Raw genomic sequence first — 17,203 nt, forward strand, 5'->3', positions numbered from 1 at the left:
TATGGTTTGCACATATCTTTTCCCAATTATTAGGTTGTTTTTTCACTTTTTTGATGGTTTGCCTTGCTGTACAGAAGCTTTTTAGTTTGATGTAGTCCCATTTATTTATCTTTTCTTTTGTTTTCCTTGCCAGGTGAGTCATAGTATTTGAAAAAAATGCTGCTAAGACAGATGTTGAAGAGTGTACTGCATGTGTTTCTACTAGAAGTTTTATGGTTTTAGGTCTTACATTCAAGTCTTTAATCCATTGAGTTAATTTTTGTGTATGGTGTAAGATAATGGTCTACATTTATTTTTTTGCATGTGGTTGTCCAGTTTTCCCAACATCATTTTCAATAAATAGTTTTGAAGATTCCTCCATCTTGTTGTATGTAGCTGTAGCTAATTCATTTTCACCACTGTATAATATTCCTTTGTGTAAATATGCCAAAATGTACAGGACTACCTTCTATTGGTGGATATCTGTAATATTTACAGATTATTGCTGTTATGAATGATGTAGTCATAAATATTATGGTATATTTACTTGTGCACATATGGAAAAGGTTCTATGTAACATAATTACGAGTGGAATTACAGGATTATAACAAATTAATTCCAATGCTATCATACTAATTTATACTCACAAGAATTTATAGATACCTCTTTTAAGCTACACTTATATAAACACTTGATTATTCTCAGATATTTTAAATTTTTGCAATCTAGTGGCTATGAAGCTGTATATCACTATGATTTTCATTTGTATTTCCTGGTTAAAAATGAGATCAAGCATATTTACATAAGCTTAAAGGTTATTTATGGTTCCCCTTGAACAAAATTTCTGTTATATCTTTTGCCTTTTTTTCTACTGGATATGTTGTTCTTTGAATTGTAAGATTAATTTTTATGTTAGGGATATTGTCAGTTTTGTATGTTCCAAATATCTTCTCCCAGGGGATGTTTCCTTACACTTTCTATGAAGTATCTTTTAACCAAAAAAAAAAGTTATTAAGGGCTGGCCCAGTGGTGCAGCAGTTAATTTAGCATGCTCTTCTTCGGTGGCCTGGGGTTCGCAGATTCAGATCCTGGGTGCAGACCCATGCACTGCCTGTCAAGTCATGCTGTGGCAGGCATTCCACGTGTAAAGTAGAGGAAGATGGGTATGGATGTTAGCTCAGTGCCAGTCTTCCTTAGCAAAAACAGGAGGATTGGTGGCAGATGTTAGCTCAGGGATAATCTTCCCCCCAAAGAATGTTATTAATTTAATGCAGTCAAATTTATCAGACTTATTTTATGGTTAGTGTTCTTTGTGTCTTTCCCTACCCTCACAGTCATAAATATGTTTTCCTTTATTTTCTTCTAGATGTTTCAGCTATTCTTTTTTATTACATTTTAATACACATGGAATTAATGTCATGCAAGATATAAATCAAATTTACATATTTGATTAGATTTAATTCTAGGTTCTCTTTTTTCTACTATAAATCAAACAATCTTTTTCTTTTTATTAGTGGAGAACAGAAATGCAATTGATATATTTGAATGTTGACACATCCACCTTGCTAAACTCTATTATTATGTATACTAGTTTTGTAGATTCTTTTGCATTTTCTGCATAACTTATCATAGAAATTCCAAATAATGACAGTTTTGTTTTTTCTTCTCTAATCTTTGTTCTGTTATTTCTTTTTATTCTTTTACTGTATTGGCTTGGACCTCTAAGACAATTCTGATTAGTTGTGGTGATAGTGGATATAATCATCTTGTTCCTGATTTTCAAGGGCATGTCTCTTACCTCTTGAAAAGGATAATTCCTGTAGGTTTTTGGTAGATATCCTTTAACATATTAGGGATAGTCCCCTATATTCCTAGACAGTTAAATGCTTTTTATATGAACAAGTACAGAATCTTAATAAAATTATTTTTCAAATAATTATCTTGAATAACATTTTTAGATTTTCTATTATTAAGCCCTTTGTGGTCCAAAAATAAAACTAGTTAGGATCTTTTTATTCACTGCAGTATTTTACTAGTATTTTAAGGGATTTTTACACCTAAAATCATGGGTGAGGTTCCTTTCTCAATTTTTACTTATCTGCCTTTGTTTCCAAAATTATCTTGCTCTCATTAAATAAGGTGGAAGGCATTTCTTTTTTTCCTAATCTATGGATGACTTTGTCTACAATTGGAATGATTGTCCTTTGATAGTTTGGCTCACTTCCTCTACAAAGCCATCTGAGTCAGTGTTTTATTTGTGAGAAGACTTTTAACTACTGATTTGGCTTAGCTCTATTCATCTATCTTTTCTTTCAGTGTACTTTTGTTGTTCTAATTTGCAAATTTTAAACATTTCTACTTTTGAAATTTAGGGTTTCATGGCTCTCATTTCTATCTAAGTACTTTTCTGAATCCCATAAATTAAGTATAAAATATATCATTATTGTTTCTCTTTGACCCATAATTTATGTATAAACACTTCTATTTTTTAAATTTCTAAATGTTGATGAAGGTGTTTCTTATTTGTAATTGACTTCTAAAATGATGACCTTATGACTAGAGAACACACTGCAATATTGACTCTGAAATATATTGAAACTTGATCTTTGGCATAGTACACGGACAAGTTTTGAAAATATTTTATATATGCTTAAGAAAAATGTGTATTCTTTAACAATATGGAACAGAATGTTTTACATTTTCAATAACCAAATATGCTACTTGTGTTGTTCAAATCTTCTGTATCTTTATTTTATCTTTGTTCGCATAGACTAAAAAACAGTTGGTAAGTAAGTAGTGAAATCACCCACAAGGTGGTAAATATAAACAATGCTTTACTGTAGGACAATTTTTACAATTTTTAATTTTAATTTACTCCATATAATCTAAGAATTGTATATTTCTGGTCAGTTGAATATTTTATTATTATGTAATGACTCTTTCTATCTCTGATAATGCTTTTAATCTTAAAGACAATTTTCTCTAAGAATAACACAGCTACCCTTGCATTCTATTGGTTATTATTTTCCTGATATATCTCTTTTCTGTCATTTTACTTTCAGCTTTTCCATGTCCTTATTAGGTGATTCTCTTGAAAACGGCTTAGAGAGAAATTATTTTATTTTATTTATTTATCTTTTTGAGGACGATTAGCCCTGAGCTAACTACTGCCAGTCCTCCTCTTTTTTTGCTGAGGAAGCCTGGCCCTGAGCTAACATCGTGCCCATCTTCCTTTACTTTATAAGTGGGACGCCTACCACAGCATGGCGTGCCAAGCAGTGCCATGTCCACATCCGAGATCCGAACCGGCGAACCCCGGGCTGTCGAGAAGTGGAATGTGCAAACTTAACGGCTGCGCCACCGGGCCGACCCCGAGAAATTATTTTATTATTAGCCAAATTTATAATCTCCATCTAGTGAGTTTAGCCTAAACAGATTTGTTATTGTATATAAATATTATTATTTATTATCAGATTTTTTCTTACCATTTTTATTTTTTCTCTGTATTTCTCTCTGCCTTGCCTTTATTAATTTCAATTTTGTATGTTTGTTTATTTTCTGAATTTGCATCCCTACTCTTCAGATTTGGGAGCATCATTTCCTGTTTGTCTTCTTTTAGCAGTTACCCATATAATTTGCCACGCACACTTGAGGCCTGAAGTGAATAGCTTTAGCTCCATTTGAAAAATCTAAGGAACTTAAAACTTCATTCTGACATTCCCATACTAACATTCATATTAGTTTCATACACTATTTCAGTCCTAAATTTAAGAAATGTTCTTGTTTGACTTATTAATAGAACTAATATATTAAGTAGACAACGGTTGTTTAGATTTAATTACACATTTGTCAGTTTTCTTGCTCATAATTCAGACTTTCCTTTTTGATTACCTTTCTTCTTCCTGCAAAACATTGTTTAGAAATCCCTTTTTTAAAATCTGTAGCAAAAAAACAAAACAAAACAACCCACCTGCATTGGTTTTTTTATCTGAAATGTCACTATCTTGCACATGTTCATGAAAGATAGTTTTGCAAATTGCAAAATTCTAAGTTTTGATACTTATTTTCTTTCAGCATCTTGAAAATTTTATTAAGGTCGTCAGTGATATCCACATTGCTAAATTCATTGGTCTACTTTTGGTCATCATCTTACTCTGCTCTCAAAGTCATCTGACACTGTTAATCATCTTCTTCTTGAAATACTTTCTTCTCTTGGTTTCATGGACCCTTCAAGCTCTCTGAGGTTTCCACCTACCTCTCAGTTTCTTTTACTGACTCATCATCTTCTCCCAATAGTTTAATGTTGGAGTGTCCCTAGACTCATACGTTGGACCTCTTCTTTATATACACTCACCTTTGATGATCTTCTTCAGTCTTAAGGGCTTAAAATCATTTACATTTTAATGACTTCCAAATTTATATCTCTGGCTTAACTTTCTCTCTAAGTCTCATATGATTACATCAAAATCTTCTTCAATATTGCTGCTTATATGTCTAACAACTATCAGAAAGCCACTATGTCCTACACTGAAATTCTGATCTTGCCTCCAAAATCTGGTCCTCCTGCAATATTTTCCATTTAAGATAATGAAAATTCAATTCTTCACTTATTCAAGCCAAAAACTTTATCAACACCATTGGCCCGTTCTTTTTTTCCCACACAAATTCCAATCAAAGGCAAATACTGTGACCTCCACCTTAAAAACTATCTGTATACAACTGCTTTTTACCACCTCCACCATCTCTCATTTTCTCTTGCCTGCATTATTGCAATAGCCTCAAAATAATTCTCCCTGCCTTCACCTTTGCCATGCTACTCAGTGGCCTGAATGATCTTGTTCTAAGTCAGTTTATGTCACTCTTCTGCCCCAAAACTCCAGTACTTCTCCATCTTACTCAGGGTAAAAGCTGAAATTGCTACAATCGCCTGTAAGTCCTGATACAATCTTCTCCTCCACCCTTACCTCTTAGATTTTTTAATCTACTTCTCTCCTCTTCCTTAACTCTGCTCTAGTCACATTGACTTCTGTTTGTTCCTCTAATTGCCCAAACACTTTCCCAGCGCAGGACATATGCCAGCTGACTCCTCTTCTCTAGATATCTCCACGACTTACTTCCTCACCATCTTCAAATTTTCATTCAAAAAACAACTTAGTGAAACTTTTCCTGACCACCTAATTTAAAGATGCACACCCAAAATTTCCTATATTCTTTTCTGCTTCATCTTTTTCATTCTAATTATCTTCCATCATACCATATAATTGACTTATTTTTTCATGGTAAACTACATACAGGCAGGAATTTTGGGTTGCTTTATTTCCTGATATATTTCTAGTGCCTAGAGCACTGTGAGTCATAGTAATAGATATGTGTCCTATGAATGAATGAATGGATTATTTCACTATTTTCTGGTTTATTGTTGTTCTTAGAAGTCCTTGGCAGTTTGTCATTCCTTTTAGTTTGACTCATCTTCTTTTTTCTTTATCCAGTTATGTTAGTGTCTTGATCTTTCTCGTTCTGTAGTATCGTAATTTGTCTGCAAATGGTTTTATTTTTATTTTTCCTACTTCATGTATCTTGTGTTTGCTGTTTCCCAGCATGACCTGTCCCTCTTCCCTTTACCTTTCATACCTCTTACTTATTACCTTCCTGTCATTAACTTTGCTCAGCCAAACTAGCCTGTGACTGTGGATTCACATTTTCCATTGGTCTTGAAAAATGCTTAGCATTCATCTCTTCAAATTATTTCTATCATGTTCTCCATTCTTTCCTTCTAGTATTTTAATTAGACATTTATGACACCTCTTCATTCTATGTTCCACAATCTTTATGCTCCTTCATATTTTTCACCTTCTAGTGTCTCTGTGCTGAATTCTACATAACTTCTTAAGATTCTTCTTTGAAGTTCTGTCTAATCAGAATTGAGTTTATTTTTATTCCAGTAATCCTATTTCTAAAAGCTCTATTTTGTATTTTTGTGTATCTTCTTGTTGCCTCCTAATTTCTATGACTCTATATTCTAGTTCTTTATCATTTTACATATCATTGATTATAATCACATATCTAATAACTCGAATATCTAAAATCCCGAAGGTCTATGTTTTTATTGCTGTTTCTGATGACTCTCTAGAGATTGTTCTTTTTTCCCAATATGAGTTTGATGATCTTTGACTATAAAATTACATTTGATTTGTATTAAGCGAAAAACCCAGAGGCTTAAATTGAGGATCCTAAGATGCTTTTCTTCTATAAGTATTTATAATTCTTTATTTGTCTGTCTTTTCTTTCAAAAAACCAAGGGCATCACCACTGTGGTACCCAGCCTGTCTCCTTCTAGATTCTCAGGTTTAATTTAGGAGTTCTATGTTTAAGTCCCTGAGTTGGTTACTGGCCTAATTCAATGATATCATCCCATGCTCTTATGCAAGCCCTTATATGTATCCACACAGATTGCTGCTCCAATATCAGTGGTTTGTTTTTTAAAGTTTGTCTTCCTTCCTTTCCTCCATGCTTCCTTTCTTCCTTTCTTACTGTTTTCCTTGGCAATTTCCCATATATCCTACTTGCACAACAACTTAGTTATATGTTATATTTTATGCAGGATTGAGTTATTTTGTAGGAATAGACCTTACCAGAATATCTAATTCACCACACAGCAGGAGGTGAAAGTGAATATCTTTTATTTGTTATTGTTATATTTACAGAAGTGTTCACCATATGGTGAAAATGGTTTTTTTCTTATGGTTTATCCCTCTGCCTTTACCCAGAGATTAGACAAAATATTCACATATATTCTAGTTAGCTCTTTTATAGTTAAATTTTTATATTTAATTGATACACATGGTATTTATTTTGGAATATGGATTAATGTAAATATATACCTGTATATTTTTTCTAAACAACAAATATATCACTATACCACTATTTATTAGAAATCTACCATTTCCTTATTGATTTGGAATACAACCTTTATTATGTTCTAAATATTGACACATATTTGAGATTATTTCTAGGTTTTCTACATTTTTCCACTGATCTATCTATCTACTATCTACCTATCTATCTACTCTAATTCATTTCAGAGGAGTAACCTATGAATATTTTTTTACTTCCTCTTTCTTCTCCACTTCTTAATCAACTGAAATTATGTTTCTTCTTCTGTCATTTCCATAAACTTCTCTTGCCAAGTTTGTAGATTCCCAATACAAAGGACATGATTTGATGTTTGTCTCATCTAACCTCTCTACAACAGTGAACACTACACACCCCTCTTTCCATCTTGAAGTAGTTAATTAACTTTCCTGACACCACAAAGTCTCCTTTCTATAAAGTTTATAAGTGCCACATATTTTCCTGTCCAGAGGCAATTTTAGAATCACAGAATAGTCGAAGTGGAAAGTTCTAAATCACCTGTTTTCCAAACAGTAATATCATAATAATTTGAAAAGAGTTTTAAAAGCGCAGATTCCCAAACCCTGCTCAGAATTTATAGTCTAATTGAGTACATCTGAGACAGAACCATGAGATCATAATTTTAAATGTTTTCTGAATGAATGGAGCATATTCAAGTTGTGAATCATTAATGTAGCTCAACCCTAGTAGTATATAAGTCAATAAATTGAGACACATCACAAGATGTTTAAAACATATGGAATATCTGACATTATCCAGCTAAAATTATTATTTTGCATGCTACTAATATGAGGTTATGAAAATGAAATAACATTGCTCTACAGTGAAAAATTCTGAACTATACCCCTTTTACTACAGCTTGAATCCCAAGCAAATGAATAACAATCTTCACAAAAATCCTTTTAGGTAGATATTATTATTTTTCTGATTTTAGAGATGAGGAATCTGATATCTTGAAATGTTAAATAACTTTTCAGAGTCACATAATTAGCAAATAGCAGAGTCAAAATTCAAGCCCAGGTAGTCTACCATCAGACACTGTGAGCATACTCACTCTACGTTGCTTCTAAGAGTCTGCCCAACTTGTAACTTCCTCCTCTGACTCCTGAATACAGACAACAATCTAGATAAAAATAACAAATCTTTGTTTTGCATCACTGCGCTTTAAGATAGGATAGAAAAATGCTATGAAAGTAAATTATTCCAAAAACCATCCTAAGAGCGAAATTGCTAACAATTCTTTGATGACTCTTCTTCCCAAATATCCTCTCTTTATGACTCAAAATTGAAACATATAGCAAGCATTCACTTATTCTACCAATACTTATTGAGCCTTTACTAAGTCCCAGCTACTCTGCCAAGCACTGGATGTGTAAAACAGAATAAAGTGCACATAGTGCCTTCTCTCACAAGGAAGATAGAGAATCAGGCAATTAGAAAAGCATATGAAAATTGTTCTCATTACTTTGTGGCTGGCCTGACTGCTACACCCTGGGAAAAATGAAAAAGAGCACCTACACTTTGCAAATTAGTTTAGACAGGGTTTCCTTGAGCTGGTATTTGAAGCATTAAAAGAAAACAAAGTGGGTTAGAAACAGCTAATAAGAGTGTACTAGAAAAATAAAAGCAAATAGAATATAACCATGGAAGAAGCCTTATTGTTCACTGAGCAAAATGTATTTTCAAGGAAAAGTGGCAAAAGAAAACAAGAGATACCCTCTACATACTCTATAAATTCTCATGTGATTCTCTTACTATTTTTGGAAATCCAAGTTGGCTAAGCATATAAATCTCTCTTACATCACATACCTCTTGTACTGAACTGAAAATTTTCCTGCAAATGATTTTATTGAAGTTTTCTTATAATTAAATAAATAAAATGAGATTGTATATCTAAGGGGCAAAGGAATTTCACTACAATTGGATCTATACCACACTATGGTAGGCACAGAATGCTATGAGTGTATATCTGAAGGTTATCTGTTCTTGTCTTTCCATCCAGGAAAGACTTCCCAGGGGTTCTGGATTGGCTGATGCCTGAAGGATGGACAGACTGAGCAAGGCAAATCCAGGGTACAGGAAGAGCTTGTGGAAAGGTATGCCAAGGAACAAGAGCTTATTAAATTTGGGAAAGTTCAGTATGACTTTAGCAAAGGTCTAGGAAGAAAACAGGGAAGAGGGTGTTGTAGTGACAGAATATCTGGGTGAAAAATTGAACAAGGACGAAATATTAAGATCCCTGTTTGTCAGACTCTGGAGCTTTGGTTTTATCTTGAAGGCAATTGCAGCAAATAGAGTAAACTAAGGTAAACGAGATCTTCTTGGAAGCAAGGAAAGAGCACTCTTCTTTTGGTGTGAAGATTGGATTTTAATTGAGAAAGAGAAGAGATAGAGGCCAGTTAAGAAGTTGGCTTCTAGATGAGAAATGACAGTGCTATGAGGAAAAGAAGAAGGGTCAGCACTTGAATAAATTGGGTGTGGAAGACACGTAAAGAGAGAGGAATCGAGGAAGATGTCAATGTGGGGTTTCAGCAACTAGATAATGGTGCCACTCACAGTGACTGTGATCACAGGACAAGAAGAGAGATTGGTAGGCTTGTAGATGTTTCTATGATAAGGTTAATTTTCACACGTTAAGTTCAGATGCCCGTGGAGCATTCAACGAGAGATATTAATTGATTAAAATATAGATCTGAAGATCAAATGGAAATTCTATCTATAACTCTCTATGAAGGAATTGTTTCCATAATCTGGACAGTTTTATCTGCTATGAACAAGCATACTTAATTAAAATGGTTTAAATATTCTTTTTAAATTGTAAGAGTAAAACACTGGGAGGAAAGAAAGAGAGAGAGAAAGAAAGGAAGAACGAAAAAAAGAAGAGAGAATAAGTTTCTCAGCTATTAGGCCCCAAATACTACGCTACAAACATTTATTTGCACTAACTTTTCTTCCTGATGACCCAGTAAAGTAATGCAATGGCCTTCTTTGCAGAGCTTTCAACTCAAGCTTTCTAACTCTAAGCCCACCACTCTTTCTCTTACATTTCACTTCTTTCTGTGTAAAAGAACACTATAGGGGAAGAAAAGAAAAATAAAGCAAAGCTGTATTCTCTTATGATAATTAATACTACTCCAGCTCAGGAAAATGATTTTCTACTCAAGCTTTTTTTCAGGGCAATCTTAACCTCCTTGTTCCTGAAGCTGTAGATCAGAGGATTGAGCATGGGTACCACGATGGTATAGAACACAGTGGACACTTTACCCTGGTCCATGGACAAGACAGAAGAAGGATGAAGATACATGAATGCCCCTGACCCAAAGAAAATAGAAACAACAATTATATGCGAGCTACAAGTGCTGAAGGCTTTAGACCTTCCTTCAGTGGAACGGATGCGGAGGATGCTGGAGAGGATAAATGAGTAAGAGACAATGATGGTGAGGCTGGGTACACTAACATCAAAGCCCACCACAATGAGAACTACCAATTCATTGATGTGAGTGCTGGTGCAGGAGAGCTCCAGGAGGGGGAGGATGTCACACATGTAATGGTTGATGGTGTTGGCATCACAGAAGGTCAATCTCAGCATACATCCTGTGTGGGCCCAGGTGGCAATGAATGCCCCCACATATACAATCACAGCCAGCAGAGAACAGATCTGAGGAGACATGGTGACTGTGTACTTCAGCGGCTTGCAAATGGCCACATAGCGATCATAGGCCATCACTACCAACACATAGCACTCTGCATTGACAAAGAAGCAATAAAAAAATAGCTGAGTCATGCACCCTGCATAGGAGATGGTGTTCATCTTTGACACAAAGTTTACCAACAGTTTTGGGGTGATGACAGAAGAGTAACAGAGATCAATAAAGGATAAATTAAAGAGGAAGTAGTACATGGGCGTGTGAAGGTAAGAATTCAGTCCTATGAGGGTGACCAAGCCCAGGTTTCCTGCCACCGTGACAATATAGATTCCTAGGAAAAGAAAGAAGAGGGGCAGCTGGATCTCTGAATATGTGGTTAAACCCACAAGGATAAACTCAGCGACTAAGGAACTGTTTCCAATGTCCATTCTCTTCCAGTGGGATCTGAAAGATAGGAGAGTAGAGTCACATTTGAGGCAGAATCCAGATTTCTCATGTACTCCCAGTCCAGTCTATTCTGGAACCAAGGAACCAGGAGACTCTGGTGTGGTTTCCTATTTTATAGAAAGCTGGATCTGGCCCTCCTCAAGGAAGACAAGCACATAGGAGGCATCAGCATAGTTCCAAGTATTACTCAGAGAAATGTTTCAAGAGGTGAAGAAGTACAAGTATTTTTCATCTTTTCTCTGCTTTCATTTGTCACTAATACCTTTTATTCTTTCATTTAATCCAATTGGTACTTGTTAATCCCTACTCACCACACTTTGGCTACCCTGGACTGACCACAAATCCAGAATGGATGCTGTGTAGGGTGGAGATCATGAGCACATGTCCATAACAGAGTTTGGGAAATAGTGACACACAGAGCCTCTTTGGCTTCCCAAGCGTATACAGCAAGAAAATCATTAAGTCAGGAATGGAACCTGGGTCTCCTACATAGAAAATTCTCTAAGAGGCAGAAGGATTGTAGGAACTTCAAACCCTAGAATCTCAACACTACTTCTAATCTCTACTTTCCTCCCACACAGACTCTAATCATCTGCACCTCATGGACTGAGCTGGGGAATACAAACAAGTCTATTACATTTCATGCCTCTGAGTTTTGAAAGACATAAAAGTGTAAATGATTCAATTCTCACTCTTCTTTGCTTAGAGGCATGAGAACTGTCCTTGTTGTTTGCTCTCCACCACTGTTCTCGAAAAAGAAAGGTCTGCTGCTGTAGGGAGTAATAGAACTGAACTAAAATCCCTCCTCTTCCATCTGTGTGGAGGGGATCAGAGCATTTATAAATCTCAGGCTTGAGAGTCAGTCAGATAAAGATTATGATTTTTAATTATGATTTTCCCCAGAGGTGATCACTGAACTACAAAAAAGGAATATAAACAGCACTCTTGGTTTCAACATAATTAGCATCGTGTACAGTATTTTATTCTGAGCTTCATGATCTCAGGGGTTTGATCCAAAAGCTTTCCCAGGAGCCCTCTATAATTCAAATCCTTTAGGAAAGACAGATTTATGAGATTATTTACATAGCAATGAAGCAGTTTTAACCCTGGTGTCTTTGGGGCCTCAAAATTCTACTCAAAATTTCATTTCAGGGGGGCTGGCCCAGTGGCATAGCAGTTAAGTTTACACACTCCCGTTAAGTTGGGCCAGAGTTCACTGGTTTGGATCCTGGGCATGGACCTACACGTTTCTTATAAAGCGACACTGTGGCAGGCATCCAACATACAGAATAGAGGAATGTGGGTACAGATGTTAGCTCAGGGCCACTCTTCCTCAGCAAAAAGAGGAAGATTGGTGGTGAATGTTGGCTCAGGGCTAACCACCCTCAAAAAAAATTTCACTTCAATGATTGCACATTTTCCCAGGACAAATGAGATAGAAAACTTCTCTCTCCCTATCTCTATTTCCTACTGCTTCTTTGACTTTTAGGTGCAATTGCTATCACATAGCTAATGCCATTTAAAATAGCTATCAAAACATGTTACACGCAGATATACGTCCTCCCACAGTTACAAATTTTTAACATTATTGCATACCTGACCATATGTTTCATACTTTATATTTTTTACAGCAATCACTTCCTTTTGCTTTTTCCTTAGCACTCCCTTTCCTGTTTTAGCTCAGTTCAATCCATCACTCCAAGTTGTTCATGTTTATAATCTAGAATGCCTTCCAATATTTCCCTACTTGTTCGTATAACCAAATTCAATTAAAGAGGCTCTACAACTTATTACAAACTACATATTTTTTGACCTCTTGCTTTTGTCATTTAACCGTACCTCATTAAAATCTCTCTAATATTCTCTGTTTTGGATGCATCATAACCTATTCAACCACTCCACCTTGATGGAAATCCATAAATTTTTCAGTCTTTTCTAACTTCAAAAGCTATACTAAAATAATCATCATTGTGCATACATCGTGATATACCAGCACTTTTATTTCAACGGAATAAATTCCCAGAATGTTGTCTTTCAGATCAATATCAGATGATTTTCCCAAAGGCTATAAAAGTTCACATTTCCCCAGGCATTATATGAAACTACCTTTTCCTCTCCTAGCATATCTATCAGCAAAAAATGGTACTTGTGTTTTATAAGAAGTGTGACAATCTGGTAGATGTAAAGTGATGTGTCACTTTAACTTTAAATTTCATTCCCCTATTATTGATCTTGAGTATCTTTTTATAAATTTGTAAACGTTTGAATTTGCTTTTCTGTAACTTGTCTGATAATGTCCTTGCCCCATATTCTGTAGTGTTGTTTTTTCACTTCTTGTCCAATTTTATAAATTTAACTTTAATAGAATGGATATTAATCTAATGTTTGTCACCTGCATTAAGCTATATTTTCTAATTCACAATCAGTCCACTGATTCGCTTAAGGTATCTTTCCCAAAACAAAAATTTTTAAACTTCATGCAATGAAATATGTCTACTTTTATATCCATAGCATATACATAATTACACAACATATCACAGCTCTCCTACAACTGCCTTCATTTGAGAAAATGTTCTCTCTTACTTGCATTATTACAGAGCCCTTCTGACTAGGTCCTTGATTCAACCATTGTCTCATACAGTCTATTTCAGACACAGCAGCCAAAATCATTTTCCATTTCACTCAGCAAAAAAGGCCAAGTTTCAAAATGGTCTACAAGATCCAACATGATCTTGACCCTTGTTACATCTCTGTCCTCGTATCCTTCAACTCTCCCCCTCACTCCTTTAATTCAATACAATAGACCTTAGTGTTTTCTAAACATGCAAAAAGTATCACTTAAGGGGTTTTTCAGTGGCCACTACTCCTGCCTAAAAGGATATTTTTCCAGATAGCTACTTTAAATGTTGCCTTCTTAATGAAATAGCCACCAATTGTGATCCATCTTTATATCTTTAACATATAACATATTTCTTGACATAGGGTTTGTCTTCTCTTTGGATTGCTGCTTCTTCTTAAATGCCATCTACCTAGGCTGGGACTAGTATGAGGCTGTCTTTTAACATTCAAGTTTATTTTAGTTGTCTATAAAATATTCTATTTGGAGAATTTGCTTAAGAGATTCTATTTAAATAAATAGTCTCTGTTTATTTTTAAATCAGATAACTCTTACAGTCATAAACCTGGTTGAGTTGATAGATGAATACAGCATATCTGGTGAATGATTCACCGCTAACAGGACTCAGTACTCTGATATTTCCTTACATGAGGCTCTATTGCAGAAGGAAGGGGAATATAGAAGTCAGTATAGCTGATTTTCTTTTTAATTTCCTCTTTATTTTGATGAAGACACTAGTAACTTTGTGTATCTCAGGAAGTTATGTTTTTTAAAAAAGTATACTAACATAGATCCAGATCTGGCTATAGGGTTGCCAATTAAAATATTGCCAAGAGTTCTAAGTCAAATGAGTGAGAGGAGAAAATGTGAAATTAAGATATGACCTATAGATGGATGCTCAGTTTATTGGTTAAAAGCAGTCATAGCTAAACTTAATGGTATTTAAGTAAAAATCTCAGTTCAAAAGCCAGGTTTTTCACCTTTTCATTGCATTTCTTCTAAGGTTTTACTAAAGATTAAATATTTGAATAAAACATCATATTTAATTCTGATTTTAATGTACAGCTCTTGTTTTAAATCTGATGAATCTCAGTACTTACTTAAAGCTCCCAAATAAATCTAATTTACAAAGAGAAATTAATCTGAAAGGAATAGCTCATGAAGCCACCATAATAAACTTCAAATTAGCAGATATCACCACCCCCAGGCCCCTGTGACTCATGACAACTACTTGACAGCACCAGACCTGTCACTCAGTCATTAATTAATTCAAATAATATTAGTTGAGCATCAATGAGGTACTAGAAACTGAGGATATAACAGTTAACAAAGCAATGTTACATCCCTAGATATCTTACATTTTGGTGAGAGGTAGAAATATTTTCTGGGTAGAAGCACAGGACATTCTTCAGTTAGGATCTGGGGCTCTTCAATCAAACACTCATTCATTAAAGCTCACTTAACTTAAATGTAAAACATGCTAATACATGCAGATTATAATATATTATTTTGAGTTTAGACATCAATTCTATGTTTGAAATGTAAGCATGTCAATGGGTCTTAGATATATCATATGAGAGATTAGAGAGATAGATAGATAGATAGGTAGATAAATAGACAGATGGATAGATGATAGATGATAGAAATAGAAATATATGGCTTGTAGTTTGTAGCTAAACATGTCAGCCCCTGAATGTCTGGCAACTGTCCACAAGAGTCAAGACTATATCTGACTGACCCATAAGAATCAAACTAGACATCTCTCCATGGCAGATAACATAAGAAGACATACTTGTTTAGGCCTGCCCATAGTTGTAGGTTTCCTGACTGACCAGACAAGAAAGGACGAGTTTGGTGGAAACCTCAGCATGCTAAATCAACTACATTTGCCATACTCATTGATAATGCATCTACCCTACTTTGTGTGGTGAGAAACTGTAAAGCCTTACTGGTATTCCATTTTCTTCTCCATTGCCTTGAAGAGAAGAGGTGACATTGAAATATTTTTTTATGCATACACTTGAGTGTGTTCTCTGTGCAAAGACCCACTCATTTTGAGGGAAAATAATCTGCTTCTAGAGGTGTTACGTTAAGATTGACAAATACCTATAAAATATTTATAATACAATGTGATACATACTACAGTAGAAGTAAACACCAATGGGATGAAAGCCAAGGAAGGTAACCCTCCTCCAATCTCGGGGAATCAGAAAATGCTTCCATAAAGACAGGACTAACAGGTAATAGGAGAAAGAAAAGGAAGAGATCATCGGTCCAAGCAGGGGAAAATATATGGATGAAAGGTTAAAATTGTACCAACAACAAAATAAATGTTTCCCCGGTGTGATACATAATACCTCACTCTGCACTGTATAATCCACAGTTGCTTATCTGGCACATGGAATTCTGCCACATTATGATTTCTATAATGAGTTCCAATTCCAAACTAAGATTTCAATAAACAGAAAGCACCATTTCATCAATGTAATTTCCCATAAATTCAGATCTCCTTAGCGAACAGGGAGATATTTAGAGATTTAGGGAAAATTAAAAGCCTCTTTTTTTTTCTTTTTTGGAATAATAGGGTGGTAGAAGTCTTTAGCCTGAGTATTGCAAGGGCAAATTAAAATTTCACTGAGTTTTTGATCCACAGAATTTACTAGCGTGGGATTTCAATCCAAAGATTCAAGTCAGAGTTCTGTCAAAATAATGTTAATTTTTTCACATTTTCTGAGCCCATAGTAGTGGTGAATGAACTCTTACCCGTAGCCCTTATTTTTCATAATTGTCCCCTTCTAGTTTTAGTCTTTTATGTTGATTTATCTTTATTGCTCATGGCAATAACTGCCAAAATGTTCTTTTTCATCATTTTTAAAAATCAATTCATTTCTCTTGAATCCATGGCAAGCTCCCAATATTACGACATATTGATAGAATTGGAAGAGCCATTATGATTGCATTATGAGTATATACATGCAAAAACCAATGGCCAACCACTTATTCACTCTCCACTCCACTGAGTGTTTCTGACTTCTACCTTCAGGCTCAGGTCTATCCTGATCTCCAGAAACAATTTTTATCCAGACAAGTGAGACACAAAATGCTCTAACCCAATATTCTGTTACTCAGCACAAAGTTACTTACTCTGAACTTCTATTATAATTGTGATACTTTACTCTGATTCAATCATCATGTTTCATCATATTTCTGATGATTGAAGTACATTCTCTATGCCTAAATAAATCTATATTTCTATATTCCCAAACTGTTATCATCTCATAGTTGTCAAAAATAAAGCCTGAAGAAGTTCTTTAGGAAAGACTTTATCAAGAATGTAGAAAAAGTTGAGAAAATGAAATTACAAGAATTAATTCCTCTTTATAATGCAATTAACCTAAGCACAGTAACATACAACATACTCCAAATCTATACAATAGGATCATACATTGACTCCACTACCCGCACAGACTAGTGGAAATTCTTAATGGAGTTGGCAAAGAGAATTCTCTCTTCCCTGGACTGGTCTGGATAACTTTGTACATATTACCCTACCTCCACTGGTTTCTTCTGCGGGAGGCATTCTGTACTAGGCAGGCTGTTC

The 17,203-nt window shown here is 34.9% G+C and overlaps 1 protein-coding gene across 2 annotated transcripts; it reads right to left on the minus strand.

The window, feature by feature from the left end:
• Window positions 1-3,026: 3,026 nt before the first annotated feature.
• Window positions 3,027-10,972, minus strand: LOC103566529 (olfactory receptor 8B8-like). 2 transcript variants are annotated; one of them, XM_070626666.1, is made up of 2 exons: window positions 10,051-10,966; window positions 3,027-3,034 (listed from the first exon to the last, which is right to left on the minus strand). In XM_070626666.1, the coding sequence occupies exons 1-2, from the start codon at window positions 10,964-10,966 to the stop codon at window positions 3,027-3,029; spliced, it is 924 nt and encodes a 307-aa protein (XP_070482767.1). The 2 variants fall into 2 exon arrangements, with proteins under 2 accessions (XP_070482767.1, XP_008541181.2); XM_008542959.2 differs by lacking the exon at window positions 3,027-3,034 and having other exon boundaries at window positions 10,031-10,972.
• Window positions 10,973-17,203: the final 6,231 nt, after the last annotated feature.

The sequence above is a fragment of the Equus przewalskii genome, chromosome 6 (genome assembly GCF_037783145.1).
Source record: "Equus przewalskii isolate Varuska chromosome 6, EquPr2, whole genome shotgun sequence".
Classification (NCBI taxonomy): domain Eukaryota; kingdom Metazoa; phylum Chordata; class Mammalia; order Perissodactyla; family Equidae; genus Equus; species Equus przewalskii.

Coding starts and splice junctions, on each gene's coding strand:
- LOC103566529 (XM_008542959.2), bottom strand. CDS start 10,966: ATGGACATTGGAAACAGTTCCTTAGTCGCTGAGTTTATCCTTGTGGGT.